Raw genomic sequence first — 26,326 nt, forward strand, 5'->3', positions numbered from 1 at the left:
GGACAAGAGATGGTTTGAGACGAGGACTTGAGGTTGGTTTGAGATAAGGACGGGATGGTTTGAGATGAGGATGAGGGATGGTTTAAGACAAGGACATGAGACCCGTTTGAGATGAGGACTGGGGCTGGTTTGAGATGAGGACATGTGCCAGTTTGAGATGAGGATGGGGGCCAGATTAAGATGAGTGTGGGGCCTGGTTTGACATGAGGTGGGGCCGGTTTAAGACCAGGATGGGGGCCAGTTTGAGACGAGGACTTATGGCCGGTTTGAGACGAGAATGTGGGCCAATTTGAGATGAAGACGGGAGCCAATTTGAGATGAGGACAAGGACCGGATTGAAAAAAGTGTGGGGGCCGGTTTGAGACAAGGATCTTAGGCCAATTTGAGAGGAGGATGTGGGATGGTTTGAGACTAGTGTGGGGGGCCAGTTTGAGATGAGGACACGAGTCAGTTCAAGATGAGGATGGGGGCCGGTTTATGATGAGGATTTGAGGCCGGTTTGGGACAAGGATGTGGGGTGGTTTGAGATGAGGACAGGGGCTGGTTTAAGACGAGGACTAGAGTCTGGTTTGAGATGAGGATTTGAGGCTGCTTTGAGATGAGGATGGGGCTGGTTTGAGACAAGGACTTCAGACCGGTTTGAGATGAGAATGGGGGCTGGTTTAAGATGAGGACCTGAGTCTGGTTTGAGACAAGGATTTGAGGCTGGTTTGTAGTGATGTTAAGCTCGAGTCAGGCTGCTCGACACAGCATCGAGCTTAGTGAACCAGAAGTGTCGGTGAGCAGCGTTTCGAGCACGCCCCCATCAATCAATCAATCAATTTTTTTTTTATATAGCGCCAAATCACAACAAACAGTTGCCCCAAGGCGCTTTATATTGTAAGGCAAGGCCATACAATAATTATGTAAAACCCCAACGGTCAAAACGACCCCCTGTGAGCAAGCACTTGGTTACAGTGGGAAGGAAAAACTCCCTTTTAACAGGAAGAAACCTCCAGCAGAACCAGGCTCAGGGAGGGGCAGTCTTCTGCTGGGACTGGTTGGGGCTGAGGGAGAGAACCAGGAAAAAGACATGCTGTGGAGGGGAGCAGAGATCGATCACTAATGATTAAATGCAGAGTGGTGTATACAGAGCAAAAAGAGAAAGAAACAGTGCATCATGGGAACCCCCCAGCAGTCTACGTCTATAGCAGCATAACTAAGGGATGGTTCAGGGTCACCTGATCCAGCCCTAACTATAAGCTTTAGCAAAAAGGAAAGTGGCTGACCACTGCGAGCGAGGCCTCATTACGTCACACCACGTGTCGAGCTTCGCGGGAAAGTCGAATAATCTGGGCGTGTCAATACGACCCGCCAAGTATTTAAATGAGATCTGAATCGCGGCACAAACTGTGGGTTTGTGAGAGGAGGAGACTGCTAGCGACAGTGTTATTGCCAATTACTACGTGACAGGGACAGCATTAGTTCATATTTAGGTCTAGTTTAGAGTTCATTTAGTATAGTTAGCTACATACACATAGGACCTAACATAGACAGACACACACCACACACAACAGGCATCCATTCATATACAACATTTATCCACACAGTACATCAACACAGGTTATAGGTTAGACTATATATTCATAGGTAGATCAGAGACTGAGCTGAGTGACTGAAGAGCTGTGATTTTGGCGAGCGGGTCTTCTCCAAAGCTGGAGAGGTGGTGAGGCAGAAGAGGAGCCGATTAAAGCCCAGCACTGTTGAAATGATTCTTTTTTTGAATAAAAATTGTTGATAGTTGCACAATCACCGTCTCCTATCCCCTCTATTCTAATTTACAAATTACAGTATCATAAGCACAAGTTGCAAAAGCACATGCCTTTCTCACTTTTCCCGTCACATTCCATCCAAATATTGTTTGAGGACTGATGAATCTACATATAGTCTACAATAAAGGCTTTCATAACCAGTATGTGTGCATCTGTAGGGACTATTTATTACATTAAGAAAGACACAATAATGAAGATGACATTTTTTATTAGTATTTTTCAAGGACAAACCACATCAGTCATGAATTACTGCAAACATTTGTCACAGCACTCGCTCAGGGTAATTCTCAAAACAATCCAGCAGATGTCACCCTTCAAACTGTATCAAACGCCTCGAAGCAGTGTGTCGATTTTCAGCCAGTTGTGTTGAAGTGGCTCATTGGTTCATGAGGCCTCGAAATTGCCATCACTACCGGTTTGAGATGAGGATGGGGGCTCGTTTAAGACGAGGACAGGGATTGTTCGAGACGAGAACTTGAGACCGGTTTGAGATGAGGATGAGAGATGGTTTAAAAGGAGGACTTGAGGTTGGTTTGAGATAAGGACGGGGGTGGTTTGAGATGAGAACTTGAGGTTGGTTTGAGACGAGGACGGGGCCGGTTTGAGATGTGCTGTGGAATTCCATCCACGGGCTGAGGAATCTGAGGGTCGTACTTACCAAGGAGACGGAGACAGATCATGTTTGTTTTGTGCTTCCCGCTAATCTGCTGGATGAATCACATCAGCACCGGCAGATAAAACTGCTTCAATTGGGAAAAGAACGCATGATCCCTCCGCAAACAGATGCTTCTATGAAGAACACTATCCTCCGCAGACAAAAGAAAAACTGGTTTTTAAGGAAGGAAAGAAAAAAAAAGAAAAATCATTTCCTTAAATACCATACTGATATGCTGGCCATATCACCCAAGTCATCCAGAGGCATACATTTTTAACTTATGGCTCAAATTTTAACCAAACTACTTTTGGACAAGTTATTTAAAATTATTGTTGTGTCTGAAGTTTTATAAAGTGAAAATAACATATATATGTTTTAGTTTTAAAGTAATGCGCTAATTTTTAAGGTTTTAGTGTGGACATGCTGTGCCGAGCAGTGCATTATGGGTAGGATTAGTACGTTCACGACAGGACCAATGCATTTCAGACACTCTGTTCAGGCTCCACGGACAACAGCATTAAACTCTAGTGCCTAAAACTCTCGTGAATATATTCTCTGGGTTTATAGACGTTATTGTATTTGCGTTTGTTAAATTCCTCGCATCTTAAATGTCGCAGCATGGATTATCTGGAATTTTGTTTTGGAAAGATTTCAAGGCCTCTACTGCCATCTACTGGCCATTAGTGTTCATGGCAGTTCATGGCAGTATTCGTTCTGAAGATGAGCAGACACTGTATATTTTTAATCACAAGTTGTTTTTTCAAACTTAATTTACAAAAACTCTCAATGGGAGACATCAAAGTTTAAAAACAAAATGACAAAAAAAAAAAAAACATTACAAGACAGCTCTGCGGTGTTTGCACATGCACAGTGCGAGCAGTTGGACGCTTGTTGCCCCTCAGCAGCAGGAAACCCTCACGACGGCAGACCAGAATAATATCAAACAGATTTGATTTTCATTTGACCATACGATCAGTAATCAAGAGGTGGTCGTGAGATGTTAAACGCAGCTTGTTACTCAATGTACACTATACGATGTAGGACACGATTAACCTGAAAACTCGGTCCAAAAAAATCTCACATGAATAAAAAATCATCTGAACATTTTCACATTCTCTCCTCATGCAAAACATGTTGTGATGACACTTCCAGGGCTCCGTAAAAATGCCTGTTTTTACAAATAAAAAATGGAATATTTTACAAAAGCACATTTATCTGTAAACACCAACACACGACACACGTCACATTAACATGTTGGTTTACATAATGAATGACTGAACCAATCAGTGTTTAGCAGAGGCACATTTTACCCAGAATCCTTTGCAATCTGTCTGTGTTTGTTAGAAAACCTCAGAATTAGTGCATTATTCAACATGTTATATTTTAACTTTGTACAAATGACAGAATTGACATTAATGGAGTTATTCTATCAGTATTCATTTTATTTATACACCAAACCATAAGTCAGTATGACTTTATTTTCCAAGACCTCCGCCTGACCGGAGCATTGTGATTGGTAGAGAGTTGGGCTTGATGACTGCGCTCAGCGTGTCTCTGCACTGTAAGTACTGTAGTAAATAAGAGCTTCTAACAGGAGGCATGATGTTCAAACATAGAAGTGTGTGCTCATTGTTTGGGTCTACTGTTGCTTTGATGTTTTCAGAAGCAACTGTGGTGTTTAAACTCAGATTCAGTTTATTAGTAGTTGCAAATATACTAGAAACAACACTGGAAGTTATCTGTAACTTCTGATACATTTTTGGGTGGTTTATCGGTTTATCTTTATCAAAGATAATTTTTCGGATATCTGATTATCTGTTATCGAAGTTAATTTTTTGGTTATCTGTGCCCACCACTGCTGAAAGGTACATCCAGGTTTTGGAGCAACACATGCTGCCATCCAAGCAATGTCTTTTTCAGGGACATCCCTGCTTATTTCAGCAAGACAATGCCAAGCCACATTCTGCACGTGTTACAACAGCGTGGCTTCGTAGTAAAAGAGTACCACTAATTAGTGTCCTCAGTTCCCAAATGCTTATTGAGTGTTGTTAGAAGGAAAGGTGATGTAACACAGTGGTAAACATACCACTGCCCCAGCTTTTTTGAAACATGTTGCAGGCATTAATTTCAAAATGAGCAAATATTTGCACAAAAACAATAAAGTTTATCAGTTTGAACATGAAATATCTTGTCTTTGTGGTGTATTCAGTTGAATATAGGTTGAAGAGGATTTGCAAATCATTGTATTCTGTTTTTATTTACATTATACACAACCAGTGGTGGGCACAGATAACCAAAAAATTAACTTCGATAACAGATAGTAAGATAACTGAAAAGTTATCTTTGATAAACCGATAAACCACCCAAAAATGTATCAGAAGTTACAGATAATCAATAACCGATAAATTCCGGTGTTGTCTATGGGACATTTGCAGTTACTAAAGAGCTAAAATTGATTTTTTAACATGACTGCTTTTGAAAGCCTCAAAAGCGGTAAAAGACTTAAAGAATAAGTAAGAATGTTTGACCATGCTGCCTCCTGCAGGAAGCAGCACAGACAAATTCTGAGAGCACCCATGAAATCAAGTTTTTACTAATCATAATCACTTTTACTTTCAACATTCTGTCCCTGCTGGAAGCTCTTATTTACAACAACACTCCCACCACAAAGACATACCCAGAGCAATCATAAAGCCAGCTCCCTATCAATTTCAACACTCTGGTCAGGCGGAGGTCTTGAAAAATAAAGTCATACTAACTTATGGTTTTTGAAAATACTCATAGAATAACTCCATTAATGTCAATTCTGTCATTTGTACAAAGTTAAAATATAACATATGTCTTTTAATGTTGAATAAGGCACTAATTCTGAGGTTTTGTAACAAACACAGACCGCAAAGCATTCTGGGTAAAAGTGCTAAACAGTGATTGGTTCAGTAATCCATTATGTAAACCAACACGTTAATGTGACGTGTGTCGTGTGTTGGTTTAAAGATAAATGTGCTTTTGTAAAATATTCCATTTTTATTTGTAAAAACAGGCATTTTTACGGAGCCCTGGAAGTGTCATCGCAATTGCATGTTTTAAAACTTTTATGATGTTGTAAAACGTGCACTCAAAATTAGTAAGTAAGTAAGTAAATTTATTTATATAGTGCCTTTCACAGACATAAGGCCATGTAGACACATTGTCGGGTATTTGTAAAACCGAATATCTTACCCTTTCAGTTTGGGGAAAAAACTTCATCCACACTACGTTGTTTAAAAAAAAAAGCCATCCACATCGAACCGTATAAATGTGTTGTAATTAGCCTGCCAAACCTTTGGGTGGCGGTACTGATTAAAATTCTATCCAGTCAGGAGACTTATTCTCTTGTCGTCACTTCCACAAAAACTAAAAACATGGCGTCAACCTCGTTCGTGTGGACCGATAAGGAGTCGGAATTACTTCTAACTGTAGTTTTAGAATACAAAGTTAACATATATGCACACAAAAAGCGCCTGGACAATGGACAGTAGCAACACTTTGAGAGCAGCCATGTACCCAGATGTTTAATACTGCCATGAACACTCCTGGCCAGTAGATGGCAGTAGCGGCCTTGAAAAAATGTCAAACAAAATTCCAGATAATCCGTGTCTGCTACATTTAAGATGCGTGAAATTTAACAAACGCAAATACACTAACATCTGTAAACCCAGAGAATATATTCAGGAGAGTTTTAGGCACTAGCGTTTAATGCTGTTATCTGTGGACCCTGAACAGAGTGTCTGAAATGCATTTGTCCTGTCGTGAACGTCTGAGATTACCTTATGCTACCCATAATGCATTGCTGCCTGGCACAGCATGTGCTCACAAAACCTTAAAAATTAGCACATTACTTTAAAACAAAAACATATATCTGATTTTTTCACTTTATAAACTTCAGACATGACAATAATTTTAAATAACTTGTCTAAAATGAGTGGTTAAAATTTGAACCATAAGTTAAACATGTATGCCTCTGGATGACTTGGTGACATTGCGATAATATTAGTATGGTGTTAAAGGAAATAACTTTTTTTTGGTTCTTCTTTGCTTACAGACAATAGAGCGGTTTCTGATTGCAGAGGATAGAACATGTTTATTCCAAAATTTTTAACAGGTACGTTTTAACAGTTTTAAAAATGTTTTTCACTGTTAAGCTTAGTTTAGTATGTTATTGGTCTAAGAGTTATCAGACAGTAATTCATCTGAAGATAATTAGTCTGATGATGGTTTATAAATTTATCTAAAAAGATAATCTGATAATGAAAACATTATCTTTGATAATTATATGTTATCGGATTATCAGAAGTGTGCCCACCACTGTACACAACGTCCCAACTTTACTGGAATTGGGGTTGTAGTTACACATAAATTCCTTTAAAAAAAACTGAGCAGCATGAAATTTAAACGGAGGGCGTCCAAGTGTCAGGGTTTGGGGTTGTTGTTTTTCTATTATGCATTCGAGTATTTGGTTGTGATCGTGTTCTGTGTGGTGATTTTCTTGTCTGTATTTTTCTCCTTGGGGTTTTCTGTCTCTATTTCTCTTGTCTGTCACTTGGTGCTTGGTGGTGGGCGTGTCCCTCTGTCTTTCCACTCCCACACCCTGGATCTTGCTCTCACACCTGTTCCTCATTTTCTGCTCATCACCTTCCTGTATTTAAACCTCATGTTGTTCAGATTCTTGTGCTTCATATGTCTTTACTTCCAGCCTTGTTGTGTGTGTGTTTTTTTTCCTCATCCCTCTTGCCTCTCTGTTGTTTTCATGACCACCTGTTTGTTATTTGGACCACGCCTCTGCCTGATGAGCTTGTTACTGTAGCTTATTCTGGACTGCTTTTTTTTGTTTATTGAGCCCTGTTTGTTACACCAGTAAAGCTTTTTGAACAACTCCACTCTGTGTCTGAACCCAGCAATGGTGTCCAGCCATTTCATGGTGCTGCAGGCTAATTGCTCATTTTGTGTGTGTGTGTGTGTGTGTGTGTGTGTGTGTGTGTGTGTGTGTGTGTGTGTGTGTGTGTGTGTGTGTGTGTGTGTGTGTGTGTGTGTGTGTGTGTGTGTGTGTGTGTGTGTGTGTGTGTGTGTGTGTGTGTGTGTGTGTGTGTGTGTGTGGTCATTAAGTTTGGAGGGCACTTTGCTGTTTCCATGTGGTAGTTCGTGCTGTGGACCAGATAAGATTAATAAGGTTAGACCTTACTTGTGTGAAGCGCCTTGAGGCAACTTTGTTGTGATTTGGTGCTATATAAATGAAAATAAGAAAAAGGAAGCCCTTGTGTGTTGAGGAATGAAAACGATACTCACATGCCGTAACCTTGAGTGCACCTCGTGTCAATCAGTCGTATCCATGTTCTCAACTCCGCCGGCACGGCTGACGGCTGAGATCAACTTCGGCTCATATTGATGACTTTTGTAAAGGTCAGACACGCTGGACGTCATGTGATCTGAACAGAGATCAGAATCAAAACTCAACGTCTGAAGTCCAAAAACAGAAATGGCACAAATTTTAAATTCAAAGTGTTTTTATTTTGAAATGTGCTACAGTGACAGATGGTTTTGCACATTATGTCATTTCTTGGACATTTGCAAAATTTTGGCTTTGAAGACGCTTTGTGAGACACATTAATTGTTCATTTCAGAAATGTATTTTCCACCATATTAGTCACTTTGGGCAGCACGGTGGCTTAGTGGTTATCACTTATCCCTCACAGCAAGAAGGTCATGGGATCAAATCCCATCTGTGTCCCTTCTATATGGTAATTGCATGTTCTCCCCGTGTTTGTGTGGGTTCTCCCTGGGTGCTCCGGCTCCTCCAACATTTAAAGACATGCAGGTTAGATGGATTGGAAATTTTATAGTTGTCCAGGTCTCCCTTGCAAAAGAGATCTTGTCTAACCTGATTAAATAAAAATTTAATTAATAAAAAAAATATCAGAAAATGCATCTTGAAGAAGGTAAAAAAAGTCATATGTAAGTCACACTGGTCTATAAGTTGAATTCATTTTGGAAACTTGGTGCTACGACTCAGTGCATTATTTATTTATTTACAATGCAAAGACCATGTTAGCAAGCAGAAGGTAATGAGCTAATTGTCAGTTTAGTCACATTGTGCGTCTTGTACAATACTTTTGGATACTGAACAGGTGATCAGTGAGGTAAACATTTGTAAAAAAATAAATCTGTAAAAGATAAAGTCTTAGCTGGCCTACTTGTGATTGATCGCAGCTTTCCAGTGGAAAACTGAGCTTTCTGAACAGCAGCACAATAAATGGGGTTTAGAATTTATAATTTGCTGATGTCACACAATGAAATATCGGGAGACAGATGGCTGATTATCATCACGGCATCCCCTTGTTGTCTGATTCGTTAACACTAACCCTCACAGCTTGTTTCCACTTATGCATGGGCAACGTCCGTAATATACACAATACGCCATCTAGTGTTCACTGCAAAGAAATGCATTTCTTTAGGGAATCCACAGCAGCCATGAGAGGGTAACTTTGACCATTCAGTCGTGTGTGCGCGGAACATTATAGAGACAAAAACAAAATGTGACGTTGGAACAAATTTATTGTCTCTTAAAGCTGTAAAACACTAATATTCACAGCGTGTTGACGTCATTAAGCTAGGTTTTTGTCTCCATGTTCAAAAGCTTTCCAAAATGTTTTAGCTTTTCAAAAAATAACTTTTTCTAAACTAGGTTTCTGGCACACAGCACATATGGTCTCTCCGCAATCTACAGCAACATTTATTTACGAGGTCTGTCCATAAAGTATCGTACCTTTTTTTTTTTTTAAACTATATGGATTTGATTCATATGTTTTCACATCAGACAAGCTTGAACCCTCGTGCGCATGCGTGAGTTTTTCCACGCCTGTCGGTGACGTCATTCGCCTGTGAGCACGCCTTGTGGAAGGAGTGGTCCCGCCCCATCGTCGGATTATCATTGTCTGGAAATGGCGGAGTGATTTGGGTTTTTTTTCCATCAGAATTCTTTCAGAAGCTGTTAGAGACTGGCACCTGTAAACTATTCAAAAAATGTATCTGGCTTTCGGTGAAAATTTTACGGGCTTCACAGAGAATAAGGTCTGGTAGTACAGCTTTAAGGACCCCTTTAAGGGCGCTCGCGCTCCGAGCTGTGATGACACGGCACAAGCCACCGGTCCATTTCTGAGACATGTCCAACTCTCCACAATTTCACTGATACTTACTGGACTGGTAAGCACTGAAAGCCGAGATAGACATGTCCAAACTTGTCCTCTGGCATGCCGAAACGGAGGTGTTCCTTTGTCTCGCTTCCAAAGCGAATCGGTCGTGACGCGCGAAGCCTCCGCGCGGCTTTCCATGACAAAATCTCTTGTTAAAAGTGAAATCTGCCGGAAAATGGCTGATGTCCAGCTCTTGTGATAACCAGAGAAAGAGCACACGATGGTCCCGTATCCACAGAGCCATCAGCTCAGAAATGGTCCAGTGGCTTGTGCCATGTCGTCGCAGCTCGGAGCGCGGCACGCGGAGCGTCCTTAAAGGGGTCCTTAAAGCTGTACTACCAGACCTTATTCTCTGTGAAGCCCGTAAAATTTTCACCGAAAGCCAGATACATTTTTCGAATAGTTTCCAGGTGCCAGTCTCTAACAGCTTCTGAAAAAATTCTGATGGGAAAAAAACCCCAAATCATTCCGCCATTTCCAGACAATGAAAATCCGACGACGGGGCGGGACCACTCCTTCCACAAGGAGTGCTCACAGGCGAATGACATCACCGACAGGCGTGGAAAAACTCACGCATGCGCACAAGGGTTCAAGCTTGTCTGACATGAAAACATATGAATCAAATCCATATAGTTTTAAAAAAAATAAAAAGGTACAATACTTTATGGACAGACCTCGTATGTTTTTATGCACTAAAGCCAAATTCCAACACAAGCAAAAAAAAAAACAAAACAAAAAAAAACAAAAGGAAGGAGGAGTGCTGCACATATGACGGCCATGATGGAGGCGTCCACAGAAATGAATGTGTAAATCCATCCATCCATCCATTTTCTTCCGCTTTATCCGGAGTCGGGTCTCGGGGGCAGCAGCTCAAGCAAAGCCGCCCAGACCTCCTGATCCACATACACCTCCCCCAGCTCCTCCGGGGGAACCCCAAGGCATTCCCAAGCCAGCCGAGAGATGTAATCCTTCCAGCGTGTCCTGGGTCTTCCCTGGGGCCTCCTCCCAATGGGACGTGCCCGGAACACCTCTCCAGCGAGGCGTCCAGGGGGCATCCAGAAAAGATGCCCGAGCCACCTCAACTGACTCCTTTCGATGTGGAGGAGCAGCGGCTCGACTCCGAGCTCCTCCCGAGTGAGTCCCGAGTGTAATAAGTTGATAACTTATTACAAGACTTTGAAAGAAAAGTCGGACATAGGTTGATAATGGTTTTAAAATAAGCAGCTTGATCATACAACTTGAATTGCTGTTTGTAATTGATTCTGATTTAAGTGAAATAAGTTACTAATCCTAAACAAATAAGGTAACAATTTGTATGAACATTTCTGACTAGCATGGGAAGTAAAATATAGACTTTAGAGTAATAAATTGACTACTTAATAACGCTAAAACCCTTTAATTTAGTTGCATTGACAAATTCACCTTGTAGAGGAGAAAATAAATCAAGTGTGCCAAATCACTGCTTTATAAACTTGAGTTATTCTGATTATAAGTGTCTCATGGCATTTACTCAGCAGTGGCTGAGTGGAAATTACTTAAAACAACCATGCAAATTGTTCGCTTATTTTTATTTATTTTTAGTTGAACCAGTGTATTCTGTATTAGGGTTGAACGTAGGCTTTGCTAAAAAGATGTGAAATGTTAGTAGGCTAAGAGCATTCACCCAAAAATAGACAAATAATAAAAAATCTGTGGAACTACCTGAAATTTTCAGGATACACGCAGAAAAATTTGCAACCACATAATACCCCCCCCCCCCCCCCCAAAAAAAAACATTCCCCAGGATGGCGTCCAAAATCGCTGCTGTTCTTTTTTTTTTTTTTTTTTTTTTTTTAACATATCCTTCTGGAAAGGTTAGAACCTGATTCAAGGGTTTTCATAAATGTTTTCTGGCATTAGAAACTCTTTACCCTGATTATCTAGAGGTATTAGATTTCAACTCCTTTGATAATATTCAGATTTTAATCTTTTAGACAGTGGACAGTCCTCTGAAATCCACTTTCTAATATGCTCACCAACTTAGTTTCTGACATTTCTTGTACTTCACACCTCTAGATAATCATTTTAAAGAGTGTCTCATACCTATAATACAATACAATGATGTTTTTAACCTTTTCACAAACAAACATATGTATAAATAAGAGAAATGGCAGCCATTTTGGACACCATAGATTTTGGAAAAGTCCCAAGGGAGACACATTTGTCTGGATTCACCATGAACATTTTAGGTTTTTCCACAATTTTTTATTTATTCATTTTTATTTATTTTTAATGTTGAAATTCTTCTCATTTGCTTTCTTTACTGAAATGTGTTGTGGTGGCCCAGGGTGCAAAGCACACCCGTTATTTTGTTTTGTTTTTGTTTTTAAATAGAGAAATAAAATGCAGAATTACTTGAATTAATTAATGACAGAATTATGCTCATATTTATGTGAAATATTTGCCTTCCTGTGTGAATACACTCATCCAGCAGTCTCACATTCACATAGTCACGGCTCCAACAGTAACATCTTTCTCTGGTTCCTAACAGCCTGAGTCTTGGCCTGTGTTGCAGGAGGATGAGACGGGCGAGGGCCGCTTCAGCTTCCCCGGCTACGGCATGGGCCCCGCCTGCCTGCAGGCCAAGGACGGCATGGCCATTAAGGGCAACAACAACAACGCGCCGACCTCGGCCCCGCCCGAGAAGAGCATCGAGGAGATGAAGAAGCTGTTCATCAGCCGGGCCAAGCGCATCGACACGGTGTCCCGTGTGGCCTTCCCGCTCGTCTTCCTCATTTTTAACATTTTCTACTGGATCATTTACAAGATCATTCGCAGCGAGGACATCCACAAGCAGTAGGCGGAGCAGGCGGAGGACAAAAATGGTCACGGAGTTGGATGCAGAGGGATTGGAGATATCATTGCCCACTTTTTGCTCTTTCTTGTCCTCTTCCTGCAGCTTTCTCTCCATCCTGGTTGAGGAAACTTTGCTTTTTGTAGCAGATGCCCCTCCTTCACCCCACCTGGCCCCTCATAGACTTCACATTGAATATTTATTGATTTTTTTTTTTTTCCTAAACCCCATTCCTGCCCTGCCTCCTTACACTTCCTAAATAATCTGGAAAAGTGCAATAGCAATGCAGTAAAATGCATGATATATGAATGTGGCAATATATATTAAAGAAAAGTGAACTTTGTGCAGGCACCCCCAACAAACTATGTGGGAGTGGATAAAGGAATAAATGGAGATGAAGGTCTTGTATTTTTTGTGTGTGTGCGCAAAGAGATTTATTCTACGAAAACATGAAGGGTGGATGCAGTTAAGAAGTGCACGACACATGCAGCAGTGTATTATACCCATCTCTGTTGTAAATGGGGAGAGGAAAAAAATTCAGGACTGATTTCCAAAAGCGGGCGTCTGGAAACAAGGATTTGATTTTTTTTAACCCTGAGGAGGAAAAAAAAGGAAGGAAGGTGGATCGGTGCTTCCAGTTAACAAAGTGATGCAAGAATTGTGCATCCTATATATCTAGATTTGCTTCAAATGTGTATTGCAAGCAGTCGTCAGTGCTTTTCCTCGCAATGCCACCGAACTCTGAAGTGCAGAGACACTGATGCTGCAGCCGCTGCCATAAATCACTGGACTGAACAAAAAAAGAAGAAAAATCTTTATCTGTGGTTACGTGTTTCTGTATGTGTCTTTCACTTATTATTCTTGTTGCATTTGTTGTTTTTGGTTTGAATAATCATGTCGTTAGTGGTTGTGCAGCATTCTGAGGTTCTTCTCAGTTTTTAAATCCCTGAAATGATTTGATTGATCTTTGGTTTCATCAGCTGGACGCGGAGTCAACGGATCCCATACAGCACATATTCCACATCCTTGTGGAGTCTTTAATGTCCTTGCTTTGACTCCGCCCCCTAGCTCACCCCTGTCCTGAGCTGCATGTAAATTAAAATCTGTTGAACCTTAAATAACTCTAAACCATTGCCATGTCATATCTGAAAACTTAAAAAAAAAACATCCACGTCATCGTCCACATGTAGGATAACTAGATATTTTTTCGTATATATACTTGACCGCAGCCACATTTCGTGGATTTTTGATAGTTTTGTTGCTTTGCCATTCTGCTCTATGCAGTGATCAGAAGATGTAGATGTGCTTAGATTTTTAACCCCATTTTTCCCTAAGAGTGATTTCCATCCAACCATGTCTCTCCAGGTTGAGAGTAAGTGGAGGAGTGCAGAGTAGAACGGCTGCTTCTTTAACCTCGCAGGAGTCCGTTGAGATGGTTCGGCTCTCTGCTGGACACGTCAGTTTGGTTGGTAGTAAACTAAGAATGCAGGAGAGCAATTTAGTATCTGGAACATCTTTAGGAACAAGTGGATATGGCTGGTTGTTGCCACAACAACCCAGCTCTCATCACATTCTGCTCATGCATAATAACACAGAAGACTTAGAGGAGCTGTCATAAACTAGTGACCCATTGAGGTGTTTCACAAAATCCTTCAGCACTGTCATGGCCACCATAGTGGAGCAAGCAGAATAGAAAAAAGCATCCATCCATTTTCATCTGCTTGCGAAGATGGAAATTAAAAGGTGTGATGATGAATGTCATCAGCACATAGGCCCCACAAGTGGGCTGCATCATACACTCAACAACAACATAAAAAACCCAAAGTGATTTTTTATTTAATTCTCTGTAATTTACAGAATAGTTTCACTCATTACACATCAACATTTCAAATTTTTGTTAATGACATCAAAATGACATGATTCTTTCATTTGCAGCAGTCAGTGTTCTTGCATCACAGCAAGAATGTCTGGAGTTCAAATCCCACCTATACACCAGATGTGGAGATGCATCAGAGAGAGTTTGTGGTGTAAAACGTGTGCCAAATCAACCTGTGAATTCACCCGGACCTTATGTGTTGACCGCGAGTAGCGAAATGAATTATGCACAAAATGTAGTTTGTTACTTAATAAGTTTTAAATGCACATTGATGATGATTTATTCAGAGTTGGAGTCTATATTTTTACATTAAACTAAATATAATTTTTGACCACTTCAGAGCGCAGAGCAGCTAGGTCAGTGGAATAAAGTGTTAGTCCACCAATATACAGACCTGGGTTTGATTACCAGTCACACTACCTGTCTGTGTCCTTGGACAAGACACATTCTCAGTCCACCCGGATGAAAATGGATAGAGGTTTTGGCCTGGGATGTAAACTGAGTCAGACTGGCTTCCCGTCCAGGTGGAGTTGTGGACTTGCATCCGCTTTACGTTACAGAATCTGAATATTGGCACCGACAGCAGCAGGCCTCAGGGCCTATATCGGACTTACTTCTTCTGGACCTTTCTTCTGAGATTTTAAGACATTATGCCACCATCACTTTTCCTGATTATTACATCATTCCAGAGTTGCTTTCAAGGAAACACCTCAGAAATAAAGTAGGAACAATTTCACTCACTTCTAAACAGGATCTGAGTGATTCTTGCACATTCATGCCTCAGTGGTACTTGAAGGTCTGAAGTACCATATATTTTGAATAATTATCTCTACTGCTTCATCTACTACATCTTTTGTGGTTTCTTTTTATTTTTATGTTTTTATTTTTTTCCATTTTGTGTAAATAACATGTCCATGTGGTTCCTTTGGGTCGTTTGGAAGTAACTGTGCAGATCATGAAAATGCCCCCAAATTTTAAAACGGTACTGAACAAAGTGATTTTTTTTTTTTTTTCCTTTTGTCAAAGCAGATGGTCACCCCTCTGAGAGGGTTCTAGGTTCTAGGTTCTTCCTATAATTAAAAAAATGCCTGAGGGAGTTTTTCTTCACCTTTCTTGCAAATATGCATTGCTCGGGGGGGATATTCGACCCCACCCTTGTGATGTGCCCTTGGGTGACTTACGTTGTGATTTGGCACTATATAAACGAACTGAATTCAAGTGAATTGCACATCTCTGCTGAGACATAAAAGAATAAAATCTTGCACTGTAATTAAAAAAGCAAAAGTCTTCACAATTCTGTGGCACAGCCCAGTTTTCTGGAGCTACTTGGGTGTTGTTGGGCATAATAACTCCAAAATTGACAGCCTTCAAATCAGTTATATTAAGACTTTTTTCCCTACAAGTTGCTTCTAATTTTCTGGCTCCTCCCCTTTTCTGCAGAACAACCCCCAAAATCTAACCATTTATATTCCAGGTCAAATCCAACTGCTTCCGATAGATAGATAGATAGATAGATAGATAGATAGATAGATAGATAGATAGATAGATAGATAGATAGATAGATAGATAGATAGATAGATAGATAGATAGATAGATAGATAGATAGATAGATAGATAGATAGATAGATAGATAGATAGATAGGTAGGTAGGTAGGTAGGTAGGTAGGTAGGTAGGTAGGTAGGTAGGTAGGTAGGTAGGTAGGTAGGTAGGTAGATAGATAGATAGATAGATAGATAGATAGATAGATAGATAGATAGATAGATAGATAGATAGATAGATAGATAGATAGATAGATAGATAGATAGATAGATTGATTGATTTGGTCTCTATCTAAGTAGTTTTACTAATGAATAAACACAACAAATGTCATAACTTCCCAAAATAAATGATTAGGTAGTGGCACTAGCTTTACTGTCCAACTGGTTGCAATTGTCCACCCATATATTTTAGGTTTTTTGTCGTTCCCCCCCGCTAACCAGTACAAGTTGTAATCATATGGACAAAATTCTGACCAGGTCCAACCTTGTTCAGACAACTTCGCTAGCACAAAAAATTTAAAAAAAAAAGAAAAACCTGCAGAGACACAGAAAGGATTCTGCTCTAATCTGCCCCCTTCTGGTTATACCTTTTAATGCTTCAGCGAAACACAGATGGGCAAATATGTCAACAGCGTTATGTGGTGAAACTGAAGTAAAATCATTTTAGTCCAACTTGGTTTTCAGCACAACCAGACTAACTGGTGGACGCTGCCTTCTACTAACGACGACGGAGGATCTAAGTGATGTTTCATTCATTCATTGACTACGTATGAAAAAATTATGTTAATGTGAAACATCATTTTTCAGCATCTCTTGTTTTATTTGATTCAACAGGCCATGCTTCAAACGTGTCTGGTTTTAAGGGAGTGAATATTTTCCAACAATTTAATGGTTTTCTCAGTATTCTGTCTTAATTTGGTGGCGTCAAAGTAATGTGAAGGGCTACGCCACACGGACACTGTTCTGTTCACATTAATGTGTGTTAACTGTAATGTGAAAGTGCCATAGAACCATTTTCTCAAAAACTATGCATTTTGTTCTGTAGAGTCTTCTGAGGAAAACTATTGAAAATCTTTTTTTTTCCTCCCTGAAGAAATCACGCACACTATGATGTCTGCACCCAGTGTTTTTTTTTTCTGTTTGTTTAATTAATTATTTTTACTTTTAATGTGAGCAACATCTTTGCCTGCACATTTAAACACTTTATTTATTCAATGTTAAATTTGCATGCTTGACTTCATGGTCAATGGTCAGATTTGAGGAAAACTTTCCTCTTTGGAGGTAACTCAGCACCTGACTGAGTGATAACCTCCAAAAATATTATTACAAGTGTTTAAGAATTAAAGTGGATCCTTAAGGGATAGGTTGTGAATTCAAAGGGATTTTTCACCGTAGGCTTTATATTTTTAACTTTGGTCAAAAGTTAAATGAATCTGTGCAATATTGATTTAGAATGCAAAAACCGTCATGGCTAATGGCTGTAACGTTACTGGACGGGCCAAGCTAAAAGCACTTTCAGTAAATTGCTTTTGGAGAGGATCTCTCTGGAGGTAAACGTGCTCAAGTTTACCTCACTAAATATAACATTTTTAAGATGGGCGATTCTACAGTTAGCCGCTTACCTTCACATCCTAGCAATCCAGTGGCACTGCTGTCCACTTAGGCACTACAAGGCGATTGCCGATGAGAGGACTCGCAGAATGAGCTCCTTAAAGACCAGGTGGTTCTGTTAAACTGTGGACCTAAAGACTCTTCACCTTGGACACTTCACCTGCATTGTCCCAGTTCACCCAGTGTGTAAATGGCTAATGGCCCTACCTGGTGGTGACCTGTGATGGACTAGCATCCTATCCAAGAGAAGTCAAAGACTCATTAGTTTCATACTGTTGAGTTTGGAGACAAGCACCAGTCTAATGGGCCTCAGAAAGCCTGATAAGGAATACTTACTAGACCTTGTACTACCACATACATCGGTGGGCAAAGGCCACAAAGGGGCTGTTGTCATCATGGACCTATCGGGTTAAGATTGAGAGCTAGTTCCCAAAAAGTAGAACTTTGGTCAGAACTCTCCTTGAGTTTTCATAAAGTTGATGGTTTATAAATAATAGTCGGGTTTGAATCGCTTCCCAACTGGAGAATTCCAGTTTCGGCAGAGTCGAAGTCTATTTAATTTAGCTTTTTTTTTTTTTTGCCTATATGTATACTTCAGTGTATTTTATGCTCTTTGTAGCACCCAGTATGAAGGTCAAGTGTGAAAAGGCGATGCAGGAGCACCTCTGTGTATATCTTTTGATGCTTCCAATGTTTAACACTTTCATCGTCTAACATGATATTTATCTTATTGGCTCACAGCTACTCTTTCTGACTCACAGGCTCCACCTTCTGGTGTGGAAGTCCAAATATTTTAAGAACACACCACATTTACACAGCCAATGCCTTCAGAGTGTTTCCTTTCATGTGCCATAGTCACACCGTGTTGACATTCATAAACACCCCTCTCCATCCGTGGCAGTCGTCCTTTTTTAGTGAAATTATTGTCTTGTGCCATATGGAAGAAATGGTGACCTATAAGCATATCACGCATTCAATCGCCATTTTCCATGATTTGTACTCGTTTGTCAGACACATTTGTCACGTCTCACTGTTGTGTTAAATATTTTAGATCCGAGTGTGACTGGGGGAGGGGTGTTCATAAAGTGAGTCTTTTGCATTTTGGATCGAAGTGATGCATACAAACTGAACAAAGATGTTTTTGTGACTTTAATAAAACTTGAGTTTATAGTAGCATGGTTTAATTTGCTGACGATTAATGATTCTACTAGTTTGGGGGCTTTATTTGGTTCACTTGTATAATCTGATGTCCCGATGGAACGGGACAAGGAAAAAAATCCAGTAACTGCTGTGAACTGAAGGGAACATTGTTAATCATTTATTTTCTTTGCACATGTTGGAATGGCCTTAATTTTTTTTGCTTTATTTGCTTCTAATGTGTATTGGCCCAAAGTGCACCATTTTAATTTTTTGCAAAAATTACGATGCTTAGAATACAAGTGCACAAAAACAGGATATTAAAAAAAAGAAGTTCAGCGAATCATTTTAATTTTCATTAAAACAATATTTTGCATGAATATAAATGCAATGGCAGATATTTTGGCTTGTACAAAACAATGTGGAGCAATTTGAAGGGAAAAAAAGAATGTACCATTTCTGCTGTATCTGTATATATCTAAATATTTATTGAAATATGTCATACTACTAATTCTATGAACGATAAAAGGTTTTCTGAACAAAAATCTATTTACCTGTTTTTCAGCATTGTCAAGGTTGGACTTCGATCTTCTGATTTCTGTTAATCCACTCAAGGATCTATGTAATCATTCAAGAAAAAGTATTAAAAATTGCAAATAAATGAAAGTTTCAAGGTGAGTTTATTGAATGTTACCCTGGTAATGTGTGGATGGATCCATCAATGGTTGTTCAGTGCTCCGTTTCAAACCTTGTACAACACATCAGTCCCACAGTGTTAAATCTAGCTGACGAGTTAGCTAGATATAGATATCTTGGACAACCTTTATGAAAAAAAAATTCAATTTTTAATGAATCCTCTGTCCTTCAAACTCACAGATGAAAATACATTTGGCTGCATGAATCATAATGTTTTTAGTTTTGTTTTGTTCTGTTTTTCAGGGACAGTTTTCAGGATGAAGCTGGATTAATTGAGTGTGCTAACTAGCTAGCTAGCTCAAACACGACCTATAACAGTTAAAATGCTTGAATGTGATGCATTTGTTTAGTTCAGTTTTGTCTTCCAGTACTATATAAACTTATAAAAACTGATTCTGGAACATGGTACTTTGGTAGAACAGAACTTGATATACATATATTCAAGAACAGGATTAGCTAACATAACCGGTTCTGCCATTTTGGAATTCTCTTGTGTAAAAAGTCGTAAAAGTCAGATCACCAAAGATTAAATTAAATCACAAAAATGTCAATGTTAAATTAATCGCCCCTAATTTTGCTGATAAAATGCTGTCTCTGTGGGAACTGCAAAGGCGAGAAAAATATATTCATGGAAGCTGGAGTGTTTTGCATCATTTCTAACGTACACTGTAGATATTTGTACAGTTTTGTACTTAACATTATAAAGGTGAGTCTCTCATTCAGTTGAAAATCTACTAATATTTACCGGGGATAAATTTAAAAGATTAATTACACCTAATCCCATTCAATTTTTGTACTATTTAAGTTCTTGTGCACCTCTATAATTTTGTTCATCATTATTCAAATAAAGAATTTGCAATCTTACATCAACAATATGATCAAAATTTGCCTAATTTGGAAATGATTTATGATCTTATGTGGATTATTTGAAGCGCCTTCCGAGACATGGTCTACAGCTTTGGAGGTAGTTGGTCCCTCCATCCACAAGCACCAAGGCTGGTTTGATGACAACAATGAACACATCCAGTTATCGCTGGAAGCGAAGCATTGTCTCCACAGAGCCCTCCTCAACGAGCCCTTATTTGTCTCCAAGAAGGCTGCATTCAGCAATATTAAAAGGATTGTACAGCTGGAGCTTCACCAAATGCAGGACACCTGGCTGAGTGAGAAGGCAGAAGAGATCCATCCGTATGCTGACCGCAACAACATGAAGAACTTCTACAGTAAGTACTGAAAGCAGTTTATGGACCCACTTCATCGGGATCATCCCCCTTGTAAGTGCTGATGGGAATACATTGATTACTGATAGAGAAAAGATCCTTGTACGCTGAGCACTTTGAGTATGATGCTGTGATCATTTCTGCAGCGAGTCTGTGCTCTCCATAGCCACCTGCAGCTGCATTGTCTTGACAACAGGTTTGTCTTCAATGTGTGCGTGCACACGCACATTGCAGCCAGACACGGCTGCAACATGCATAAATAGTTAAATTAGTTGATCAAACATTCTTGCCGCTATTGTTTCTGTACGAAAACATTGCTTTTTGTTCCACAAATGGACGAGTCACGTTCAGCTCATCAGATCTTTAGTTATTGATCCGTTCAGATATTGTTAGTGTTCATACAAGACGTCAGATTTGGGAGGTTGGACAAAGCTGGACGACGAACGGAATGCTGATGGTACGGGAACTATGCAAACGATGAGGAACTGTCAAGACAGAAAGCAAAATGGAATACAGATGAATTGAGGTTGTCGTCAGGATTAATTGTTCACATTTTCAACAGTTTGAAATCACAGGGTTGCAGGCTCAAATCCCAATCTTACCTCTCTTTACACCTTCATCCATGACTGGAGTGACCTTGAGCAAAGCAACTAACTCAACATTGTTCCAGCTATACATTTAAATTGAATTCATCGAGGATGGATATTTAACACGAAGTATTGCAATGACCCTATCTGCTAGTGTTGTGACGTTCGTGAATAGGGATGGGTATTGATAAGATTTTATTGATATCTTTGCGATTATCGATTCTGCTTATCGATCCGATTCCTTATCGATTCCCTTATTGATACCTTGTGAATTTTGTACTAAAAGTAGGTGTTACAGGTTTTCTATGTATGTCATTGAGTCTTAAAGTAAATAAATATGAAATTGGTCACTGTATCCTTGATCTCTGGACATAAATAAAAATAAACAAAACGGTGTTTCGCTTTGAAGTTATTAATTCCGACTGGACTCTATCGTTCTAACTTGATTCAGCAGAGAGCCATGCAGTGTTTGGAGCTGTGTGAACAGAACGGAGGACGATTCTCGTTTCTCTCTCGCAGCAAGACAGGAGTCCCAGTTAGTAACTTTAATCCCCACAAAAGTGACTCACGATTGACATATTGAGGGATGAAAGTGACGAAAAACAAAAAAGCTGAAAGCCAAAATTACCCCCCAACACCACCTGCACGAAAATGAATTCTAGAAGCTGTGAAATGCAATCTGGGACTATTCCAGACAATAAAATGGAGTGAGTGCAGCATCCATTTAGTGATTAAAAAACCCAACTTTCCTTATTCAAATTCATTCCAGTAGTATTCTGCTCTTACTACAACCCCTGGCAAAAATTATGGAATCACCGGCCTCGGAGGATGTTCATTCAGTTGTTTAATTTTGTAGAAAAAAAGCAGATCACAGACATGACACAAAACTAAAGTCATTTCAAATGGCAACTTTCTGGCTTTAAGAAACACTATAAGAAATCAAGAAAAAAGATTGTGGCAGTCAGTAACGGTTACTTTTTTAGACCAAGCAGAGGAAAAAAATATGGACTCACTCAATTCTGAGGAATAAATTATGGAATCACCCTGTAAATTTCCATCTCCAAAACTAACACCTGCATCAAATCACATCTGCTCGTTGACATTGACCCTATGTCATGACATTGACCCTATGTGTCTTTTTGCAAGGAATGTTTTCACAGTTTTTGCTCTATGGCAAGATGCATTATCATCTTGAAAAATGATTTCATCATCCCCAAACATCAGAAAAGTGTCCAAAATATCAACGTAAACTTGTGCATTTATTGATGATGTAATGACAGCCATCTCCCCAGTGCCTTTACCTGACATACAGCCCCATATCATCAATGACTGTGGAAATTTACATGTTCTCTTCAGGCAGTCATCTTTATAAATCTCATTGGAACGGCACCAAATAAAAGTTCCAACATCATCACCTTGCCCAATGCAGATTCGAGATTCATCACTGAATATGACTTTCATCCAGTCATCCACAGTCCACGATTGCTTTTCCTTAGCCCATTGTAACCTTGTTTTTTTTCTGTTTAGGTGTTAATGATGGCTTTCGTTTAGCTTTTCTGTATGTAAATCCCATTTCCTTTAGGCGGTTTCTTACAGTTCGGTCACAGACGTTGACTCCAGTTTCCTCCCATTCGTTCCTCATTTGTTTTGTTGTGCATTTTCGATTTTTGAGACATATTGCTTTAAGTTTTCTGTCTTGACGCTTTGATGTCTTCCTTGGTCTACCGGTATGTTTGCCTTTAACAACCTTCCCACGTTGTTTGTATTTGGTCCAGAGTTTAGACACAGCTGACTGTGAACAACCAACATCTTTTGCAACATTGCGTGATGATTTACCCTCTTTTAAGAGTTTGATAATCCTCTCCTTTGTTTCAATTGACATCTGTCGTGTTGGAGCCATGATTCATGTCAGTCCACTTGGTGCAATAGCTCTCCAAGGTGTGATCACTCCTTTTTAGATGCAGACTAACAAGCAGATGTGATTTGATGCAGGTGATAGTTTTTGGGATGAAAATTTACAGAATGATTCCATAATTTATTCCTCAGAATTGAGTGAGTCCATATTTTTTTCCTCTGCTTGGTCTAAGAAAGTAACCATTACTGACTGCCACAATCTTTTTTTCTTGATTTCTTATAGTGTTTCTTAAAGCCAGAAAGTTGCCATTTGAAATGACTTTAGTTTTGTGTCATGTCTGTGATCTGCTTTTTTTCTACAAAATTAAACAACTGAATGAACATCCTCTGAGGCCGGTGATTCCCTAATTATTGCCAGGGGTTGTAGTAACAAATTGTCATTAAACTTAAATAAGAGGGATGAAGTGGAAGTGTAAGAGTCACTAGGTGTTCACAAGAAACAATTATTTATTTCTGTATGTATGTATGTATGTATGTATTTATGTACACTCAACAAAAATATAAACGCAACACTTTTGGTTTTGCTCCCATTTTGTATGAGATGAACTCAAAAGATCTAAAACTTTTTCCACATACACAATATCACCATTTCCCTCAAATATTGTTCACAAACCAGTCTAAATCTGTGATAGTGAGCACTTCTCCTTTGCTGAGATAATCCATCCCACCTCACAGGTGTGCCATATCAAGATGCTGATTAGACACCATGATTAGTGCACAGGTGTGCCTTAGACTGCCCACAGTAAAAGGCCACTCTGAAAGGTGCAGTTTTGTTTTATTGGGGGGGTGCCAGTCAGTATCTGGTGTGACCACCATTTGCCTCATGCAGTGCAACACATCTCCTTCGCATAGAGTTGATCAGATTGTCAATTGTGGCCTGTGGAATGATGGTCCACTCCTCTTCAATGGCTGTGTGAAGTTGCTGGATATTGGCAGGAACTGGCACACGCTGTCGTATACGCCAGTCCAGAGCATCCCAAACATGCTCAATGGGTGACATGTCCGGTGAGTATGCCGGCCATGCGAGAACTGGGACATTTTCAGCTTCCAAGAATTGTGTACAGATCCTTGCAACAAGGGGCCGTGCATTATCCTGCTGCAACATGAGGTGATGTTCTTGGATGTATGGCACAACAATGGGCCTCAGGATCTCGTCACGGTATCTCTGTGCATTCAAAATGCCATCAATAAAATGCACCTGTGTTCTTCGTCCATAACAGACGCCTGCTCATACCATAACCCCACCGCCACCATGGGCCACTCGATCCACAACATTGACATCAGAAAACCGCTCACCCACACGACGCCACACATGCTCTGCCATCTGCCCTGAACAGTGTGAACCGGGATTCATCCGTGAAGAGAACACCTCTCCAACGTGCCAAACACCAGCGAATGTGAGCATTTGCCCAATCAAGTCGGTTACGACGACGAACTGTAGTCAGGTCGAGACCCCGATGAGGACGACGAGCATGCAGATGAGCTTCCCTGAGACGGTTTCTGACAGTTTGTGCAGAAATTCTTTGGTTATGCAAACCGATTGTTTCAGCAGCTGTCCGATTGGCTGGTCTCAGACGATCTTGGAGGTGAACATACTGGATGTGGAGGTCCTGGGCTGGTGTGGTTACACGTGGTCTGCGGTTGTGAGGCTGGTTGGATGTACTGCCAAATTCTCTGAAACGCCTTTGGAGATGGCTTATGGTAGAGAAATGAACATTCAATACACGAGCAACAGCTCTGGTTGACATTCCTGCTGTCAGCATGCCAATTGCACGCTCCCTCAAATCTTGCAACATCTGTGGCATTGTGCTGTGTGATAAAACTGCACCTTTCAGAGTGGCCTTTTATTGTGGGCAGTCTAAGGCACACCTGTGCACTAATCATGGTGTCTAATCAGCATCTTGATATGGCACACCTGTGAGGTGGGATGGATTATCTCAGCAAAGGAGAAGTGCTCACTATCACAGATTTAGACTGGTTTGTGAACAATATTTGAGGGAAATGGTGATATTGTGTATGTGGAAAAAGTTTTAGATCTTTGAGTTCATCTCATACAAAATGGGAGCAAAACCAAAAGTGTTGCATTTATATTTTTGTTGAGTGTATGTTCATTGTTAGTTGGTTTTATATTTTCTGTTGTGTTTCTATTCAGGTTCTTTTTGTCTCTTTCTCTAAAACTGTATATAATAAGTATATATTGTATATAATAATCATTAGATTATTAATATATAAACAAAAATAAATTTAAAAAATATTACAATTTGAAAACAAATGCACCCGAACGTGATGACAGCTGCAACTGCTTAATGCTAACTTTTAACTTTGAAAATGCCATAGACATGCTAATGCATTAGCATCGCTCCCATTTTTAAGTTATAAAATACATCTATCAACTGTTTCAGAAGACCATAACAGGTCAGTTTAACATAAAAAAAGGTAAATAATACTCACAGACGTATGTTCTTTAGGGTTTTAGCGGGGGAAAATTAAGCGAAAGAAAGAAAGAATAAACGAAGCAATCGAAGCACTGTTTCAATCTGCGAACCACTGCTTCGATTGGTTCAAGGTTCAAAGCAATGCCGCGCTACAGAAAAGTTGATTACAGACCCGCTGCAGGGTCTGTAATCAATGTAGACAAATTATCATTTTCCTGACAAACACCCCCCAAAATAACGGCGACTCTGAAGGACCGATAACAGAATCGTTAAGCAAAAAGCTTATTGATGTTGGTGGATCAAATCAATTCTTAACGATACCCGAAAGGAACCGGTTCTCGATACCCATCCCTATTCGTGAATTAATCGATTCCCGTTTGTCTGTCTGTTATTGTGTCCGCCCGCGCAGTCTTTTAATAAGTTCCCTGCAACTGTGCAGTAGCCTCGCTCTAACAATGCATCCTGCCACGTTGCTAAAACCTGCCTAGTGCCTAAAGAGTAGAAGAAGCCTAATGCTTTTAAGAAGGGTTTCCATTCATGAAAGGGATTTTGCTTAGTTTTTAAAGCTTGACGGAGACCCTACACTTACATTCCTGACTGTGAAGAATGACCAAATATCACTGAAGTCTAGCTCAAGAGAGAGAGATAGGGGCGGGGGGGACGGGCGGTCAAGGCCACTGTGGGAAGTGTGCTGCTTGGAGTGACAAGTGGGATAGCCAACCAAGTTAGCGAGAAACGGGTAGCTAATCAGACAAGGATATCTACGTTAAAGAGGGGGGTTTCCAG

General features: G+C 40.0%; 1 protein-coding gene and 1 long non-coding RNA gene across 5 annotated transcripts in view; both read left to right on the forward strand.

The window, feature by feature from the left end:
* The window catches only part of glra1 (glycine receptor, alpha 1), a 338,979-nt gene extending 326,126 nt beyond the window's left edge, over positions 1–12,853 (forward strand). For 3 of the 4 annotated variants that reach the window (XM_034182305.1, XM_034182307.1, XM_034182306.1), the window contains one exon: positions 12,223–12,853. In XM_034182305.1, the coding sequence (XP_034038196.1) occupies positions 12,223–12,531 (309 nt within the window). In that variant the 3' untranslated portion in view covers positions 12,532–12,853. The remainder of the gene's footprint in view (positions 1–12,222) is intronic. The other variant, XM_034182308.1, reaches the window with a different exon arrangement.
* A 354-nt stretch (positions 12,854–13,207) lies between these two features.
* LOC117520973 lies at positions 13,208–16,959 on the forward strand. The gene is made up of 3 exons (XR_004563835.1): positions 13,208–13,219; positions 16,353–16,359; positions 16,842–16,959. It is a non-coding gene; the product is annotated as an uncharacterized LOC117520973 (long non-coding RNA).
* Positions 16,960–26,326: the final 9,367 nt, after the last annotated feature.

Source organism: Thalassophryne amazonica, chromosome 11 (assembly GCF_902500255.1).
Source record: "Thalassophryne amazonica chromosome 11, fThaAma1.1, whole genome shotgun sequence".
NCBI lineage: Eukaryota > Metazoa > Chordata > Actinopteri > Batrachoidiformes > Batrachoididae > Thalassophryne > Thalassophryne amazonica.